Genomic DNA, 17,284 nt, shown 5'->3' on the forward strand with positions numbered 1-17,284 from the left:
CCTCAATGGTTGCATTTGTCTTTTGTCCTTAGTTATGTTGAAATGCTTTCTTAAAGTTTGTTATTCTGGAAAATGTAGAAACCAGTCTTGACTTTCTTTAGGACAACTACACATTCTTATTACATTAAAATACCTGCCTATAAAAATAATAAAATACAATTTTGCATCTGTAAGAAAGTGAATCCAGGTCTTAACATAGTGATGCCACTGTGCAATGCCTGCCTCCTTTCACAGGAAAGCAGCTATATCACAAGAAGAAAAAGCTTGCATAGCTTGAACTGATAGCTATAAAAATGTATCTTAAAGCCTGGAGCTGATAAGGGAATAGGAGTGTGCTGGTATTAGCTTGCATTATTATTCTTAGGCCTGTTTAAAGATTGTTTGAATGCTAGTGGGGTTCTGGAAACCCTATCACAGAATTTTTTGAGTTGGAAGGGACTTTAAAGATCATAGAGTTCCAACTCCCCTTGCATTGTCCAGGTCCATCTGGATGGCATCCCATCCCTCTGGCATATCAACTGCACCACCCAGCTTGATGTCATCAGCAAACTTGCTGAGAGTGCTCTCAGTGCTACCATCAGTGTCGTTAATGGAGATATTAAACAACAATGGGCCCAGCACTGACCCCTGAGTGACACCACTTGTCACTGTTTTCCATCTGGACTTAGAGCCATTGACCACTGCCCTCTGAACACGACCATCTAGCCAGTTCCTTATTCACTGAACCGTCCGCCCTTCAAACCCACATCTCTCCAATTCAGTGGGATGTGGACGACCATGTCAAAAGCTTTGCAGAAGTCCAGATAGATGACATCCACTGCTTTTCCCTGGTCAACTGATGCAGTCACTCCATTGTAAAAAGCCACTTAAGTTGGTCAGGCAGGATTTGCCCCTGGTAAAGCCTTGCTGGCTGTCCTGGATCACCTGCTTGTCCTCCACGTGCCTTAGCATGTCTTCTAGAGGATCTGTTCCATGATCTTCCCAGGCACAGAGGTGAGGCTGATAGGTTGGTAATTCCCAGGGTCCTCCTTTCTACCCTTTTTAAATATCGGCGTAAGATGTCCTTCTAATCACCAGGGACTTAACCTGACTGCCATGACTTTTCAAATATCATGGACAGTGGTTTGGCAACTACATCCGCCAGTTCCTTCAGGACTCTGGGATGTATCTCATCAGGTCCCATGGACTTGTATATCTTCAGGTTCCTCAGATACTTATCTTCACTTACACTGCACACTTCAAGTTACTGAGCCTATATACTTCAGAAATTACTTGTCAGGTTTTTAAAATATTTTTTCATAGATACCTCAGCTTGGTTTGATCCCTCTGTAAACCTAAACAATCTGTATTCAGAGGAGGGGATGAAAAGAGCAAAATTAAGTTGACCATTTATGTATTAAGATTCTTAAAAATTTGGCTAAGGTCAAAAGCAAAGTACAAAAACATAGCCTTTAGTGCAAAAAAATACTTAAAAATTAATGTATTGGTACTTGCAGGCTGAACTGGTTTGTGTATTTGCATGTATAGTAAGCACATGAATTACTAAACTTGTAGAATGGGCTGTAGATCAATCTGCTGGATATTATCCATAGCATCAGGATATCTGCTTAAGAAAGTGATGGTACTTCAGTAGAGTTATAAAAACAGACTTAAAAAATGTAATGGCACAGGAAGCTTTTGTTTTATGCTGCATATACAGCTCTAGCAAGTGTGCTTTAGGTTGAGTAGATAAAGATGATTCGGATGACCAGTTGGTTCAGCCTCACTCTGTGCTGTCCCTCATCTCAGTGGTAACCTGTGGATGGTAGAGGCTTCTAGAGAATATTTCATCCCCTGTGACATCCTTTTTTCCCCTCTGTGTTCTGCCTGGGTGAAGAATTCTGAGCAAAACATTTTCTCATTGCAGCTAAAGGGTGCTGTGGTAGAAGGAACATCTTAACTCCTGAAGAAATACTGAATTGCATGTCCAGGGCTGCTTCTATGTACCACTCAAAATTTTCTGGTTGGTAGGGTTTCACACAGCTTGCCAAAGACATTAGTAGGTGCTTTGCCTCTAATTGTGCTGAGAAATTCTCTTGGGCTGAAACCTTGCTTCTCTTGCTTGTCCTACCTTCTTCCTTTCTTGTGCTTATCATCATGACTGGTAGTGGTAATAATGGTAATAGTACTTGTTTTAATGGCTGACATTGCCAAAAAGCTGAAAAGATAATGAAGGTCTAGTCCTGGGCAAAATGTTTTTAACTGATGCTGTTGCTAAGTTCTTAGATATTTGAGGTTGGAAAGTCTCCTTTTGGTCTAAATCTTAAGGTGGCTTCTTTTAGTTGACTTCTTGTGACCCATTTGGGCTTGTAAATAAGCAACCACAAGCCTTAAAACAATTGTAAAATGAAACATATACTCAATACAGTATCACTTCTGTTAATAATCTCAAGGCTTTACTGGATTCCAATATAAGCATGAATCTTTAAAGGGAAGCAATCTTTTAATATTCAATTAGATAAGGCAATCCTTGGATAACTTTGGAATGCAGCCAGTTCATAAAAACAAACAAACCTCACACATGTAAACAATCCCATTCTCTAGTCTCGAGTACTCTTCTGTAAAAGGTGTGCACTTGTGGTTATCTAACTGTAAAGAAAAGCCTGATAATGAGAACTTGACATAGGTTGGTGCTATGGTAAAATAAGTGGAGATAAAGCAGGTTGAACAATGCAGAGTTTAACTAGCTGCTGAAATGAGATTAAAAACTGCTTTCCTGTACTGGGCTTGGCTGGGTAGAGTTAATTTTCTGCATAGTAGCTTGTGTGTTGCTATTCTTTGGATCTGTGACCAAAACAGTGTTGATGACACAAGGATATTTTAGTTGTTGCTTATGCTTAACACAACATCAAGGCCTTTTCTGCTCCTCATGCTGCCTTGTTCCCAGGTTGGCTAGGGTTGCAGGAGAAGTTGGGAGGGAACACAGTAGGGACAGCTGACCCCAACTGACCAAAGGGATGTTCCACACCATGTGGCATCATGCTCAGCAATAAAACCAGGGGAAGAAGGAGTGATGTTTGGAGTGATGGGGTTTGTCTTCCCGAGTAACTATTACGTGTGATGGAGTCCTGCTTTCCTGGAGATGGCTGAACACTTGCCTGCTGATGAGAGTAGTGAATGAATCCTTTGTTTTCCTTTGCTTGTGCATGCAGCTTTTGCTTTACCTATTAAATGGCTTTTTCCTTTCACCCATGAGTCTTCTCATGATTACCCCTCAAGTTCTCTTCCCTATCCCTCTGGAGGGGAGTGAGTGAGCAGCTGTGTGGGGCTGAGCTGCTGGCTGGTGTTAACCCACAGCAGCCCCTTTCCCTCCCAAGTGCTTGCTTAGATGTAAAATTGCAAGCTGTGGCCTCAAGTGACACAGTGATTTTACTCTTTCTAATAATGAGAGATGATAATAAGGAAAAAACACACACACAGCAATGTTTTGTATGTAAACACTTGACGTGGATTTATTTTTTAAAAAATCATTTTTACAGTTGAATTATACAGTATTTTTCTGTACGCCTTAAGTTAAAAGCTTCTAGCTTTTAAAAATGCTTCCCAGTACAAAAGTGCTAACGTAAAACTGTAGTGCTTATATATATAAACCAGCACTACGCATCACTAAATATCACTCTAAATAGTCTCTTCACCAGTTTCAATGAGTAGAGAAGAGATGTAAGATCAGACTTCATAGTATTTAAGGGCTTCCTTCTTTCCCTTACAGTTCAGTCTTCAGGAGCTTCAGTGCTTTCTGCATATTTGAATACACTAGAAATGAAATATTAATACATGTTATTTTTGTTCCAATTTCCTCCTCCAGTGACTGCAAATATTTAGAGAAAATGTCATTATTAAAACTTTTGTTCTTGTCTATTGCTGTACAGACTCTGATGCACTGTGCGCTTCCAAGAATTTGGTGAATATGATTTGTTTAATTCTGACTGGTGAGAACATACATTTGTTAAAGCAAATGCACAGGCATTCACAGGCAGAGACAGGAGCTGTGCAGTGATGAGGGAGGTCTCTATCATACAATTCTTCTCTGCTCCCAGAAGGTTTCCTGATCTGGCCCAGCAGGGCTTCTGTGCAAGAGTTCTCACCATTGCTTACATTCTGAAAACTGCTGAATTATGCAGGTTCCTACTGACGCATGTTTTATTTTAAAACGGATGTTTAAGGCTCCAGGGCTCTGCCATCATTCTCTTCACCTCACTGAGTCCAAGTCTAGTATCCTGTTTAATTTTTATCCTGGTTAACTGTTTCAGCAAGCACTGAGAGTCTATAATGCCTGGTGTTACTTCTTGTTGTGTGAAAAACTGCTGCCAGAATATTCCAGAATACGCTACTTACGCAGTGAAATGTCAGAGGGCTCATATGCATAGAGACGGTTTGAGTATCTTCCAGTAATATCTGCTCTCACAGTCAGGGAAGGATCTGGGAAAAAAGATTGAGAGAAGCTGTAGAGGACAGAACTAACCTTCCAGCAGAAAGAAATAACCCTTGCTGCATTTCTGCAAGACAGGTGTGCTTTCATCAAAAGCAAACAGATCATTCTTCTACATCACCACTCGACAGTTCAATTATAAGTGTTATGTTTGCTGGTTTATTAAGAAGGGGATAAGTTTAATGCTGATCAATGTTGATCAGCCTTACACCCTATGCCACTGCATAGTGCCTGTATTAACTCTGCAAGCTGAGTCTGCTTTCAGGTTACAGATGTAATTAAAAAAAGAAATAATAAAGGCAGGGATAAAGTAGCAGTTGTTTTTGTCAATATGACATGGATTTATCAAGGTATGTGCTACAGATGTGTGCAGTGTATAAGGTTATGTGTCTGTTCTGGGAGAGGGAATACCTGCATGCATGCATGGCCACTAATAAGGCTCCAAAGTGCGAATGCTTAAGAGGGGGTTGCGCAGGCTGGTGGAGGACAGAGCTGAGTACTGAGCTTCAAAAATTGATCCCTGAAGCATCCAGGGTCACTGCTGTTCTTGCCATGTCTGAGATTGTGTTACAAACAGAAACCTCACAGGTTTACAGCATGATGAGCAGGGCTGAGCCAGTGCCTACCCATGCCAGTGACGGTGGCATTATGTCATTTCAATACCACAGTGGAAGAAATCATTTGTGGAATCAACAAGGGAGGACAGCTGAACTTGTGGAGCTAATGGCCCATTTGGGATTGCTTTGAAATTTCATCCAACCAAACATTTTATATTCTCATGGAGTAAATTCCTGTTAATAAGCCTGAGGATCTGAGATGCATGGCACCACAGGGGCTTTGGTCCAAAGTCAGCTTTGGTGCTTGAGGTACTCACCTATGAATAATATCCGAGGGACATACTGGCCATCAGGTGAGAGATTCTTGTCTGTGGTTTCATACTTAAAGAAAACAGATAAAGTCAAGATTGCAGGAGGGCATGTTACATAATTATATTTTTTCTTCTTCGTACTTTATGTTATGAAATAGAGCCTAAAAAATACATTTTGAAGTTTAAGAAATTGACAGAGAGGCACTCTTTTAACAGCTAAAGAGGCAAACTAGTAACAGTTAGTGTTGTTAAGTTCTAAATTACCTCCTATTTTGGGGTTATAATAGCTATAGATGAAAGAGATGTATTACTAAATCTATTATGCTTCAGCACTAGCCATGTTTCTTAGCCAGCCCTACCTATTAGACTACTTATAGCTAGAGAAACTATAATTAAAAATTAAACTTTATTGTCTTCACTTAAGGGAGACTGGGAAACTTACCACAAGGTTCAGAAGAATGAATTTTTCAGCCAATTTCTGTATCTCTTTATGTTCAGCAAAGACCTTCTTGAGGGCTACAGTGGAAACAAACAGGAATGGAAGTTAAAAACGTACCCCTGAAATATATTGTCCTTAAAAAAGAAATTCAAACAAACTGATAGAATCAAAATGAAAACTCCCAGTTTACAATTACAGCAAATAAAGATATTAAATTCATACCACTGGAAGATGATAGACTCATTTATATTTTGCAGTAAAGTGTAATTCTAATGGTACAAAATGTCCCTCCATATAGTGCATCTCGCATTCAAATTTGTCTGCTTAAGATGAAATTTGAGCATTTGACCCTTCAAATCCACTCGCAACTTCTGGATCCAGCCTTAAAAGGCACTGGCAGTGTGTAGTAGGACTTCAGGTTGAAATGTCTGAAATTATTTTAATGCCTGTACAAAGATCCTTCTCGAGTTCCTGGAGCTATGGGTGGATGCAGAGGTCTTGCCATGCAGATCAGTCTGCAGGAAAAAGCGCCCTCAAGTAAATTCAGGAACACTGGGAAAACAGCATTCCCAGTTACTAGAAATCCTACAGGAGCTCAGTTTCAGCCTAGTTTGATTTAGTTCTTGGCTGGATTCAGTTGCAGTCACCAATGATGTTGAGAGCTGAATACACCCTTTTCAGTAAGTTACTGTTTTTCACTACTTCTGGTCTTGCTGTTGGTTTTGGATGATTGTGATGTGAACCAAAACCAGATTTGCCACAGAACAAGACATGCTGACCTGTGCTCTTTTCTGTACCCATCCTGTGTCACGTGATGCTGAATTACTGTTTTGATTTTTTTTAATTTTATATTCTGACAAACACCTATATGTGACAGCAACTTGAAGAACACTCTGCGTGCCTGTGCAAATTAGCATTTCACTACAGCTAATGCAGCAAGCAAAAGAGTGCCTCTTTTTCCTCTTTTTTTTTTTTTTTTTCCTCTTTTTTTTTTTTTTTTTTTAAGCAGCATTTATCCAGAAGGGGAAGACCTACGGATTTTTTATTTAGGAACGTAGGAATTTGACTTATTCTCTGAGCAACCGGGGATTACCTTGGCTATGCGGGCACTCCTCCAGGTGGTGGATAATCATCAGGGGTTTGTTGCTGGAAAAAGAGGAGTCCTGGTTAGGGGCCGGGGAGGCGCCAGGGGGCGCCAGGGCGGGGCGGGGCGCGGGCAGGTGCGCGGGCAGGTGCGCGGGGCGCGGTACCTGTTCTTGGCGCGGAACAGCGCCTCCTCGTACGTCTGCGTCCAGATGAGCTGGTCTCCCCAGCCTGCGGGGCAAGGGGAAGCGCCGCGTTATAAGCGAGGCCGGCGGGCAGAGGTTTCGCAGCCCTCCCCTGCCAGGGCGGGATTTGACCAGCCGTACTGCCGGGGAGGCTTTGAATCAGGAGTGAAGGGGGAGGGGGATGCTGGGAAGTACTAGAAAATGTATTTACAGGATGTGTTGTAAGAAAAATAATTTTCTTAATTAATTTTCAGCATAGGAATCAAAACTTTATCAGATTGCACTTAAAAAAATAAAATAAAAAGGGGTTTGAGGGTTTGTTTGGTTTTGTTTTTACCTCTGGAGAGTGTCTGAGGCAGTTTGGGTTTAGCAGTAGTCTCCTTTGTGTCTTTCTTGCCCACATCCTTTGCCAGAGCACAGGAGATGGCAATGAGCAGCAGGAACATGGACATGTAACTCTTCTCCATGGCTGCTCCTGGAACAGAGGAGGGAAAGTGCATGTTGTCCTGCCTCCCAGCCTGGAGCACGCTTTGGGGCACACGGCAGATAAGGACTGATAGAGCACAGGTCAAGTCAAAAGCATGCAGCAGGGTGAGTCAGGGCTGAAATAAACTGCTCCAGGAAGGGGCCCGGGCCTGGGGGAACCTCAAGGAAATGTGAGGTTTGCTTAGCAAATTGCCATGAAGGACCTTGCTGCCTTCTACTGCCTTGTTCATGTCACTGGGCTGTGGTCCTTTTAAGATGTTGATCTATGTGCTAGTTTCTTAGAGAATAACTGAATTTTGGCAATTCCAAAAGCACTTTCAAATCCTATAAAGTTCATGGTTATACCTCACTCTCCCAGTGTTACAGCAGCCAAGCACTTGAGCAGCCCAGCTGATGAAAAATTAACTTGTCTCAGCTCTTCCTCCTTTCTGCACAGGGAGCACCTCCAATGGGGAGTCAAAATGTTAAGCTAGGCTCTCTAGTGAGCCCTTGGCATAGGCACAGCTCAATGCTGTTGTTGAAACTTTCAGTCCTGTCTTCTCCCTTGCAAGTACAATCTAATCTTTAAAGATAGAGCCAAAAGAATCTATAATAGAAAGAGTGAGTGGGAGTTGCTGTGTGGAACAGTGAGAACTGAAATGCAGTTTGCTGGTTTAAGCCACTCAAAGCAGAGAGCTTTTCTTGAGCTGGACTCTGGGGCATGGAGGTAGAGATGTGTCTGATGGGAGGGTCCTCAGTGTTTCAGCTACGTTTCTTTGCAGGTGTAAAACACTTTGGCAGCGTGACCCTTTGTTTTCTCAGCAAATTTCCTCCTATGTAATGGTACAGAAAGAAGATCTAAGATATTCCAAAACAAATAACAGAAAATTAAAAAGATTTGTGCAAAAATGACAACAGGCTGACGGTGTTTAAAATTCAGAGAATGAAAATGAAAGTCCAGGGAAACAGAAGGCTTTTTCTGGGTAGGAGCTGCAAGAGAGGTGTTAGCTGAGTTTCCATCAGATAGAGTGGTCTTTTCTACTGGGAGGTCCAACAGACCTCAAACATCCAGAGTCACTGTTTCAAGGGCATGAAATATGACTTTTGCAGCAGACTGCCTTTCTGCCCTAAGTCTCCTCAGCAAGGATGAAAATTGCATAAAGTTAAATTAAACGCAGTGGATTTTCAGGGTTGCCTCAAGAGTTGTTTTGGCTAGAGCTGCATGGCGGAAGTAATACTTCTTTATAAAAAGACAAAAGATAAAGAAGGTGTGGAACAACCAGGAAATCAAAGACCAGGCAGAATTTATGGTGTTGCTGATGTAGAATGCAGAAAGCAAGGGCAGAGAAACATTAAACCTGCTCTTTAAAAACTTTCCCTCTGGAAGTCTATGTGCACTTTTGCTAAGCTTTACATCCCCCTCAAAAAACCCCTCCCCTCTCCTGGCCCTTCCAACCTGCAAAGCCAACATTTCTCTACACAGTTTTCTTCACAGCAGGCTGTGCAGATAACTGCGCCTCTTGCTGCAGTCTTTCCTTTCCATTGCTCAGGTGCCCCAGCCCCAGGCTCACAGCTCCCCCAGGCACTTTCTGAAGCAGTAAGCATGCTGTGCCTTACCTTGTTTACTCTCCCAGATGCCTGCCAGGATGCAAAGGTGTTCCCAGCTCTAGTGTGAACGGTGCTGTTCCTCCTGCCTACTGCCTATTTATGCACCTTCACACACCCCAACTCCACCCACAAGCCTTGAATTTGAATACTACCAAAGAGCTAAACTTTGCAGTTTTTTCTTCACCAAAACGCTCAGGGTTAATTTTGTAGTTAAATAACATTACAGTTTCCTGTCAGATCCTGTATCTAGAGCTCAGAGATGTTTCTATAAACTTTTGGGACATTTCTTGAAAGGTGATTTTAAAAGGTTGGCAAAGATCCAAGTCCAGGTATGCTTAAGTCAAGACTCCTGATTTGCCTGAAGAGTGATTTGTCTTTCTTTGATTGGTTGGAATTATTGATTTATATGGGCTGCTGTTCTTTTAGTCTTCTGAAAAAGTTAAATTGATGACTCAGAACTTTAGATGTTAATTAGATAATTAACTATGCACATTATACAGATATGTGTGTACAAATGCACGTAAAACCTAATAGAATGTTTACAAGGATCTCAAAAAAATGTATTTGGAAGCTATAACCGTAAGCTGTGTTCATAAGTGGAGGTCTAAATAAACTGATACTCAAATTCCATAATTAATCAGATGTCTAGACATTTATTTTTAACTACAACATGGATATCAACCATTTTAGGTTTCAGATACACATATAATACCGTGCAATGCTCAAGAAAGCAAGACCTCTTTAGGTGGCTATAAGGCCATCCCTACTGTTGTACTGAGTGCTGATGGTCCTTCCTCAGAGGGCAATGTGGTGCTGTCCTCGGCAATAGATGTTGAAACTACAGTAGTTGTCCTTGGTGCATGCCTCATATATTTCAGATTAAAATCACATGTTCGTGGGGAGTGAACACAGCCTTACTCAGTTGGGCAGATGAAATCCATCAGATATGGATTTTCCTGTTTGAAATTCACAGTGCTCTCTCATGACTGCTAACAGCACGCATGTTTGGAATATAATTAAGAGGGAGTGTAGTGCTTTGTTTGGGTTGTTTTTTTTAATTATTCATAAATAGTAATTACAAAAGCAAGATGCAGAAGTGAGAAGGTGAACTCAAGGGGAAAAAAAAAAAAAAAGAAGAAAGCTGTTCTTACAAATGTATGGTAGGACCGTGCTTTGCTTAGATGCTTGATTTATTAGAATGGTGAAACCATATCTCCCAGGAGGGGCAATCATTTTAACTCCCATTTCTGTATGGTTCATGATAAATGTATGTATTCCTGACAAAGAAACGCAACGAGAGAGTCTGCATAGAGAGTCTGCGTAAGAACCTCTGCTTCTCCTCCAGCACTTCTCCCTTGAGACTCAGAGACATGTTTTCTTAGCTTCTATATTATGCATCCATACCACCTCCACTCAGGTTGTCTTCTAGAACATATACCAAAAGACATTTCCAAGATCCATACTTGGACATGGAAGTGCTCAATTTGGACAATCACGTTACATCCTTAATCCGCTTCAGTGTAGATGTAGGAATCAATGGGTACATTAAGAACCCATTTCTGAAATCGTGGTCTCAGCTCAGGCAAGTCACAACTGTAGTTTAACACACTCTTTGTACCTTTGCTTTCTTCTGTTTTCAGGAGATGCACTTACTTTTACCAATTTCCACATAGCTTTGTGCTGCTCTGTAAGAATTTCTTCCTACAGGAAAATCAACAATTAAAATACAGCTACACACACCCAGTAATCTCAGTGGAGGTAGCTGAACATGTCTCTAAACCATCCTTATGCCTTGTTAATGAAGACAGAGGGGAGCTCAGTCTTTCCCACAGCTTCCTGCCTAGGCCCTGAGACTGTACCCGGCTTCTGAGGTAGCTTCTGGCTGTTTATCAGCGGCTATTTTTTCTGCCTCAGTGACTAAATCCTGCAAAAATTGCCCCAAGACAGCTTGGAACAAAACATGACTGTCCCAAAAGGTTTTTCCTCTTTTACTATAAAGATCTGGTAGACCCCATAACTGTTAATATTTAACGTCTTTAGAAAATTAGTTATTGGATTTTTCCTTTGATTTTAATTTCTCTTGTCTGAAGGTACCTTTGTTCATTAAGTTACAAAGAAATCAGTACAGCATCAGGTGTGGTGTCTGATGTTACAGAATCACAGAATTATTGAGGCTGGAAAAGACCTCTGAGATCAAGTCCAACCTATGACCTAACACCACCAATGCAGAAGTTGTAGAATTCAGCCATTTCTTATAATTTCATAACAAACACGTGCTTCCAAGTCTTGTGATTTGCTGCTGAGAATAAATAAGACAACTTCACATTGGAGGAATAAAAAGAATGGATTAAATATCTAGTCAGCCCCACACTAGCAATGCTCTGAGTCAAAGCCAGAGACAGCCATATCTGGGAGTCAGTGAGCTTCCAGTACTGTTGAAGTAGTATATCCCACTTCCCAGCTTAGAGTCATAGAATCATAGAATTGTTTTTTATTGGAAAAGACCTTCAAGATCATCAAGTCTTACAGTTACCTAGCATACTGCCAAGTCCACCACTAAACCGTGCCCCTAAGCACCACATCTACATGACTTTTTTATACCTCCAAGGATGGTGACTCCTCCACTTCCTTTGGTGGCCTGTTCCAGTGCCTGACAACCCTGTCAGTGAGAAATTTTTTCCTAATATCAGATCTAAACCTCCCCTAGCACAGCTTGAGACCATTTCCTCTTGTTCTATCACTTGTAACTTGGAGAAAAGATTGACCTCCCCCCTTGCTACAACCTCCTTTCAGGTAATTGTAGAGAGCAAGAAGGTCCTCAGGCTTCTTTTCTCCAGACTGAACGACCCCAGTTCCCTTAGCTCCTCCTCTTAAGACTCGTGCTCTAGACCCATCACCAGCTTCATTACCTTTCTTTGGTCATACTCTAGAACCTCAATGTCTTTCCTCTAGTGAGGGGGGCAAAAGTTGGTCTGTTAGGCAATAAAACAATTTTTCTTACATTGGCTCAGGAAACTTTTGCTAATATATGCAAATGGACAGCACTACTAAATGAGGGATTAGGAAGGACTTGATATCTTATAAATTGTCCAGACATTCTTCTGAGAGTTGGAAGACAGTGGTTCAACCATTCTCCTGTCAACTTTATTTTCAGTACAAAGCTGCATTTCAGTACAGAGCTGGGAAGTCAAAAGTTCAGCAGATTTCTACTTCTGAACACTTAAAGCTGGTAACTGGAATTCAGGTAAATATCTGCTAAGAATCTGCTGATTTGTCTTGAAGGATGATGATTTCCCAAAATATGTCAGCCCAAGACTTTCCTCTTTTTTGTTGAATGAATTACTCAATTAACTTGCAGTGCCTACAGTTGATTGGTAATATTTTTCAAACTGGGTAGCAGAAAAGATGGTTAGGACTTAAAATATGACCTTCTGACCCTTTGATGACTGCTTTCAAGAGAGAGGACCAATCCATCCGGGTTTCAGTATATCTGAAGACATTCTTTCCCACTTGCTTATGCATATTTATAATCCAGATCACCACCACTTGATATAAATTAGCAAGCTGGAATGCAAGCATGGATTATCCTTTACATAGCTTCAGATAAAGGTGGGGATTTATCATGTAACCAGCCCTTATGCTGTACTCTTTTGAGCTGTGAAGTACTGGGATATCTGGAAGGTATTGCTGACTGACGTGTTTGAAAATCAATAAGTTATTTTAACACCTATAGTAACTATACTTGCTTTGTTGTTGTTTAATACCCTTTTCCACGACAGTAAGGAAACTAACATGACCTGTTACACCAAGGAGTCTCAAGGTTTTTGGCTTGTGTAGGACTTAATTTCTCAGCTTGTATTTGGCAAGAGAAATTCTGATCCTGACAACATTTAGAGTTAACTTTGAAGTGTTTGGTTTGGTCCCACAGGGAGGCAGTCAAAGAGTGAAGAGGGATTCTTTGATGAGAGGGACTGGGAAGCTGGGGGTGTACCACAGCTTGCAAAGAAGACTGTGTATGTAGTCTTCTCAACTGGACAGATTGGTTTTGATCAGCAAGTCTTCATGCCTGAAATTCTTAAGTTTAAGTAAATGCATTCTAATTAATTGAAATAACTATCTGTGTTTAAAACCAGAAAATGTGCTTTACTCCAAGAGTAAAGCCAATGACTGCTCCCTGTCTGAGCAACTGATATTCAGTTTTCAGCATGGCTTGAAATCTGTAAGCCAACAGTTTCCTATTTTTGCTATATTGTATATACATATATACTATATATGAGGGTGGTAGGAAGACCTTTGCGTTTTGGACAGCTTAGTTTTGTACTTAGTAACACATAGAGAGTTTTTAATTAACCCCTTTCTGGTAATCAAACCTGTTTATGAAACCTGCCCCCACTCTTTGAATGATAAAATCTACTGTGGGCAAAAAGCAATGTCTGTAATTCATTAAGTCTCCTGGAGCTGCCACCTTACTGTGGTCTCCCCATGTGCCTCCTTGTATTCACAATTCTTATTTTGAATTTATCTTTGATTATCTGTAGCCCAGACCCTCTCAGTTTTCTTAATGCTTTACCTCAAAGATCTGAAGAGTTTGACTTCTAATGACAGTGACATCAGTGACATGATGCCAGCTCCGACTCCCAGAATTGTTCCCTAAGCAGTAAGGTATGGGATTATCTTTATTCTCTTTATTCTTACTAACTTATCTGAAGGTTTATAAATATAAAGTATTCCATCTTGGTAATTTTTTCTTGGTTTAGGGTTTTTTAAATTCTTTTTAAAGTTATTTTTTATTGATGACCAGTAAATACATCTTCTGAATGAAAGTCCAGTAGAACCCACTGACACAACTCCTTTGTTTGCCCCACTGCTGCTTGTGCACCGATTTTGCAGTGATAAGCAATTGCTTTTACTTTTACTTGTAGTGTTGGTCTTTTTCTCCAAGCTCTGTAGACTCTAGTGGTGTTGGCACCTTCTGGCCAGCATGTTGTGCTCTACAGCACCCTCAGTCTTCTCCCACATTCTTGACATGGCCTTGCCTTGTGTATTTGGCATAGAATGTGCAATTCCAGTCAACCACACAGACTACACAGTTTTAAGGGACTCCAGCTTTCAGGTCCAGCTGCCTATATGCAGCAGGTCACACAGTGATCATATCTTAGGTACTCCACCATGTTTCCACCATGTCCACATCACAGTATTGTTTTTATTCCCTCTACTTCAGTCTGAACTGGATGAGGGCATTTGCTTGGACAATTCCAGTTGCCTTGGCAAGGTTAAATCTGACATTTAGGAGTCTCATTTCCTGAGTTGGATTTCCCAGATCCTGAATATAATCTGTTTGGTTTGTTGCTTTTTTTAATCTGGGCCTCAATCACAAAATTATAAAACTGACTCTCCAGATTTAGAGCAGTAATGAACTCCTATGTTTTCACCTTCTTGTTGTCTTGTTGTCTTTTTTTGTTTGTGTTTTTTTGAGGGACATTGTCTCCTCTCCCACACCTCCTCCCCAGAGTACAGTGTTCTAAATTTCTGTCGAATGTCACAACCAGCCTCCAAGAAGTTGGTTGGGCTTATCTGATTTGTCAAAAAAGAGGATAAGGGACTATCTAATAGCAGCCTGCAACTACTTGAACAGGTAGTACAAAGATGAAGGATCCAAACTTTTACATTAGTTTGAGGACCATCAGCTGTGGCTTGAGAGGTTCATAGTGAACATCAGGAAATCATAGTTTTTTACTTTTAGGTTGCCTGTGTTCTATGCTACATTGCTATTCTGGCTCCTAATATCATCTCTTATTTGCCAATATACCTTTTGACAGGTCCTAACCAAGGTCACCTTTTAAACTTTCTGTGGAGCTACAAATCCCAAAATAGTTGCATTCCCAGATTGTTTGGGGTTTAAGTTTTGCTGAATTGTCAGTGTTCTTCCTGCCTAAACCCCACTTACTACAAAACCAGCCTATCTCACAAGAGTGAGAGTCTTACCGTCTGTTCCCTTGAGGAATAACATTTTACTGGTAATAATTTCTTAGCACACCTTACCAGTTCACTGCCCTGAGTTTCTTGCCATAGTGTGCCTGTGCAGAGAGCTGGCAGAGGAGCAGGATCAATGATGGTGGCTTCTCAAAGATCGCCTGTTGTGAAGGGACTGAGCTGTTTTCTTTGTGGGGAACGTATCATGACGCAGTGACTTCGGATGAGACAAGATACAGCTCCCATAACATCCCCACAGGAAAACTGATAAAGTATGGACTAAGAGGAACATAAGGGGGACTGAAAACTGATTGAACTGCCAGGCTCAAAGGCTTGTGATTGGCAACATAAAAGCTGCAGGCGTCAAAGAATTGTAAGTTCACACAGGTGAACTTACAATTGAACCCAGACATAACCCACTCTCAGCTACATAAAAGCTAAATTAATGGAAAGATGCCATACTGTAGCCACAGATTAGGATATTATTGCTGGAACAGTAATGAATGGTTATTAACTTTTACCCATGAGGTGCTCAGGTTTCACCACCTTGTGGGTCATACACTGTACAAATATAGTTGTAATATCCCTATCAGAATAGTTAGCTGGATAGCTAAGCCAATTAGAGTGACTTAAGGCAACGTGTACTTAAAGTCTTGTTTAAATGTATGGCCTGGAAATGGCAAGCACACTCTCTCAGGTGGTGACACTAAGTAAGCAGTATCAGTCACAGAGAGCTGATAGGAGGATGGGTGTTCCCACTCTCCTGGCAGCCCAGTTCCAGCCGGTAGCCTGATGACAGAGTGGCTCCATCTTGGCATGCAAATGCACAATGCTCCTTTAAAACTATATATATTTTTTGTAGCTGACATAAGCAACATATCTGAAATGTTGTGAAGTACTTGGTTTATAGTGGTCCAAGTGCTGAGGTAAGTTTGCACTATGCTTAGCATAGAGACTCAGATGCTGGGACAGAGAAGCCAGCTCTGATTTCCCCTCCCTTCCCATAAGGTCATTCTGGCAGCTGGGAATGGCTGAAATAGAAATGAGCTTAGACAATGTGGTCTTTTTACATCCAGCTGTTCCCTGTGTCCAGCTATATCACTTGGAGATTGCCTGGGACACAGGGAATTCCCCACATAGTCAAGTCACAGGTGGTCTAATCGCTACATGCTAGTAAAATTGGGTGGGAAAGATGGAGATGTGAGCATGACCTGAAAGCAGAGCACTTAAAACTTTTTGAGGAGATGTATGTGTGTCAAAGTGTACATACTAGAGGTGCAAAGTCAGTGGTCTCTTAGGAGCCACTTATGCTTTTACCATTAGCATCTGAAAATATTAAATAAGGTGTAATTTCTTGTTTTCTGTTGAAAGACCTGTAGCTATCCTTCTTTGACTAGCTAAGTTTTCAGAGTTAAATGTCTTGATTCACTACAAATGCCAGCAGGTTGGGGTTTCAGTTCCTGTACTCCAATTTGAAATCATGCAGCTGCTAGAGCTGCAGAGCAAACAGGCAGCTGGTGGGGAGCTGTGACCAGCAGCCTGCTGCATTCTGCAGGTGTTGCTGGGCAGAAATAACCTGAGGCCAACTGGTAGCACCCACCTGCTTTCTGATATGAGTGGAGGAGGTATGTATCAGCAGCACAGGAGGAATGGGGAAAATGCCTGTCTTTCTTTGGTTAGTGTGAAGCTTTGGGGTCTGCTGCTTTGGTGTCCTGGCTAGCAGTGCTGAGATTCAGGTTGCTAGTTCAATACACAGTGCTGCTTCCTCCATTAACTGTAAGTTTTAAATGTTAAATATCTTACTAAAAAGCTAAGTGAACTGGAGGTAATGGGTGGCAGTCAGGTAGATTATGTCAGTTACCTGGGGAGAAGCAAATAATCTGTGCTATGCTCTTCAGCAGTGTGTAACTATGTGGGTACCACATACCACCAGACCATAGGCAGAGGAGCCCATAAGTATTACTATTATTTTTATTAAAGGTTTATATGATTTTAGGTATCTACGCTTTCTGTTTTAAAATCCTAAAAAGAATAGAGGTGTCACAGCTAAAAAGGATTCACAGCTTTAGATGAGCTTCATGTGGACACATAGATGTTGCAAATGTTGTGCTTGTGTGTATGCAAAGCTGTTCTCCATGGTGTGCATTATACTCACATTTCTTCTTTCTATTGACCAATAAGATTGTTGCACCTGT

The 17,284-nt window shown here is 41.2% G+C and overlaps 1 protein-coding gene across 1 annotated transcript; it reads right to left on the reverse strand.

Annotated features, from left to right (window-relative positions):
* Positions 1 to 3,585: 3,585 nt before the first annotated feature.
* AGR2 (anterior gradient 2, protein disulphide isomerase family member) lies at positions 3,586 to 7,510 on the reverse strand. The gene is made up of 7 exons (XM_051610174.1): positions 7,381 to 7,510; positions 7,026 to 7,089; positions 6,869 to 6,921; positions 5,779 to 5,852; positions 5,343 to 5,406; positions 4,375 to 4,458; positions 3,586 to 3,792 (listed from the first exon to the last, which is right to left on the reverse strand). Exons 1-7 carry the CDS (start codon positions 7,508 to 7,510, stop codon positions 3,743 to 3,745), a joined length of 519 nt encoding a protein of 172 aa, XP_051466134.1. The 3' UTR covers positions 3,586 to 3,742.
* Positions 7,511 to 17,284: the final 9,774 nt, after the last annotated feature.

Source organism: Apus apus, chromosome 2 (assembly GCF_020740795.1).
Source record: "Apus apus isolate bApuApu2 chromosome 2, bApuApu2.pri.cur, whole genome shotgun sequence".
Classification (NCBI taxonomy): Eukaryota; Metazoa; Chordata; class Aves; order Apodiformes; family Apodidae; genus Apus; species Apus apus.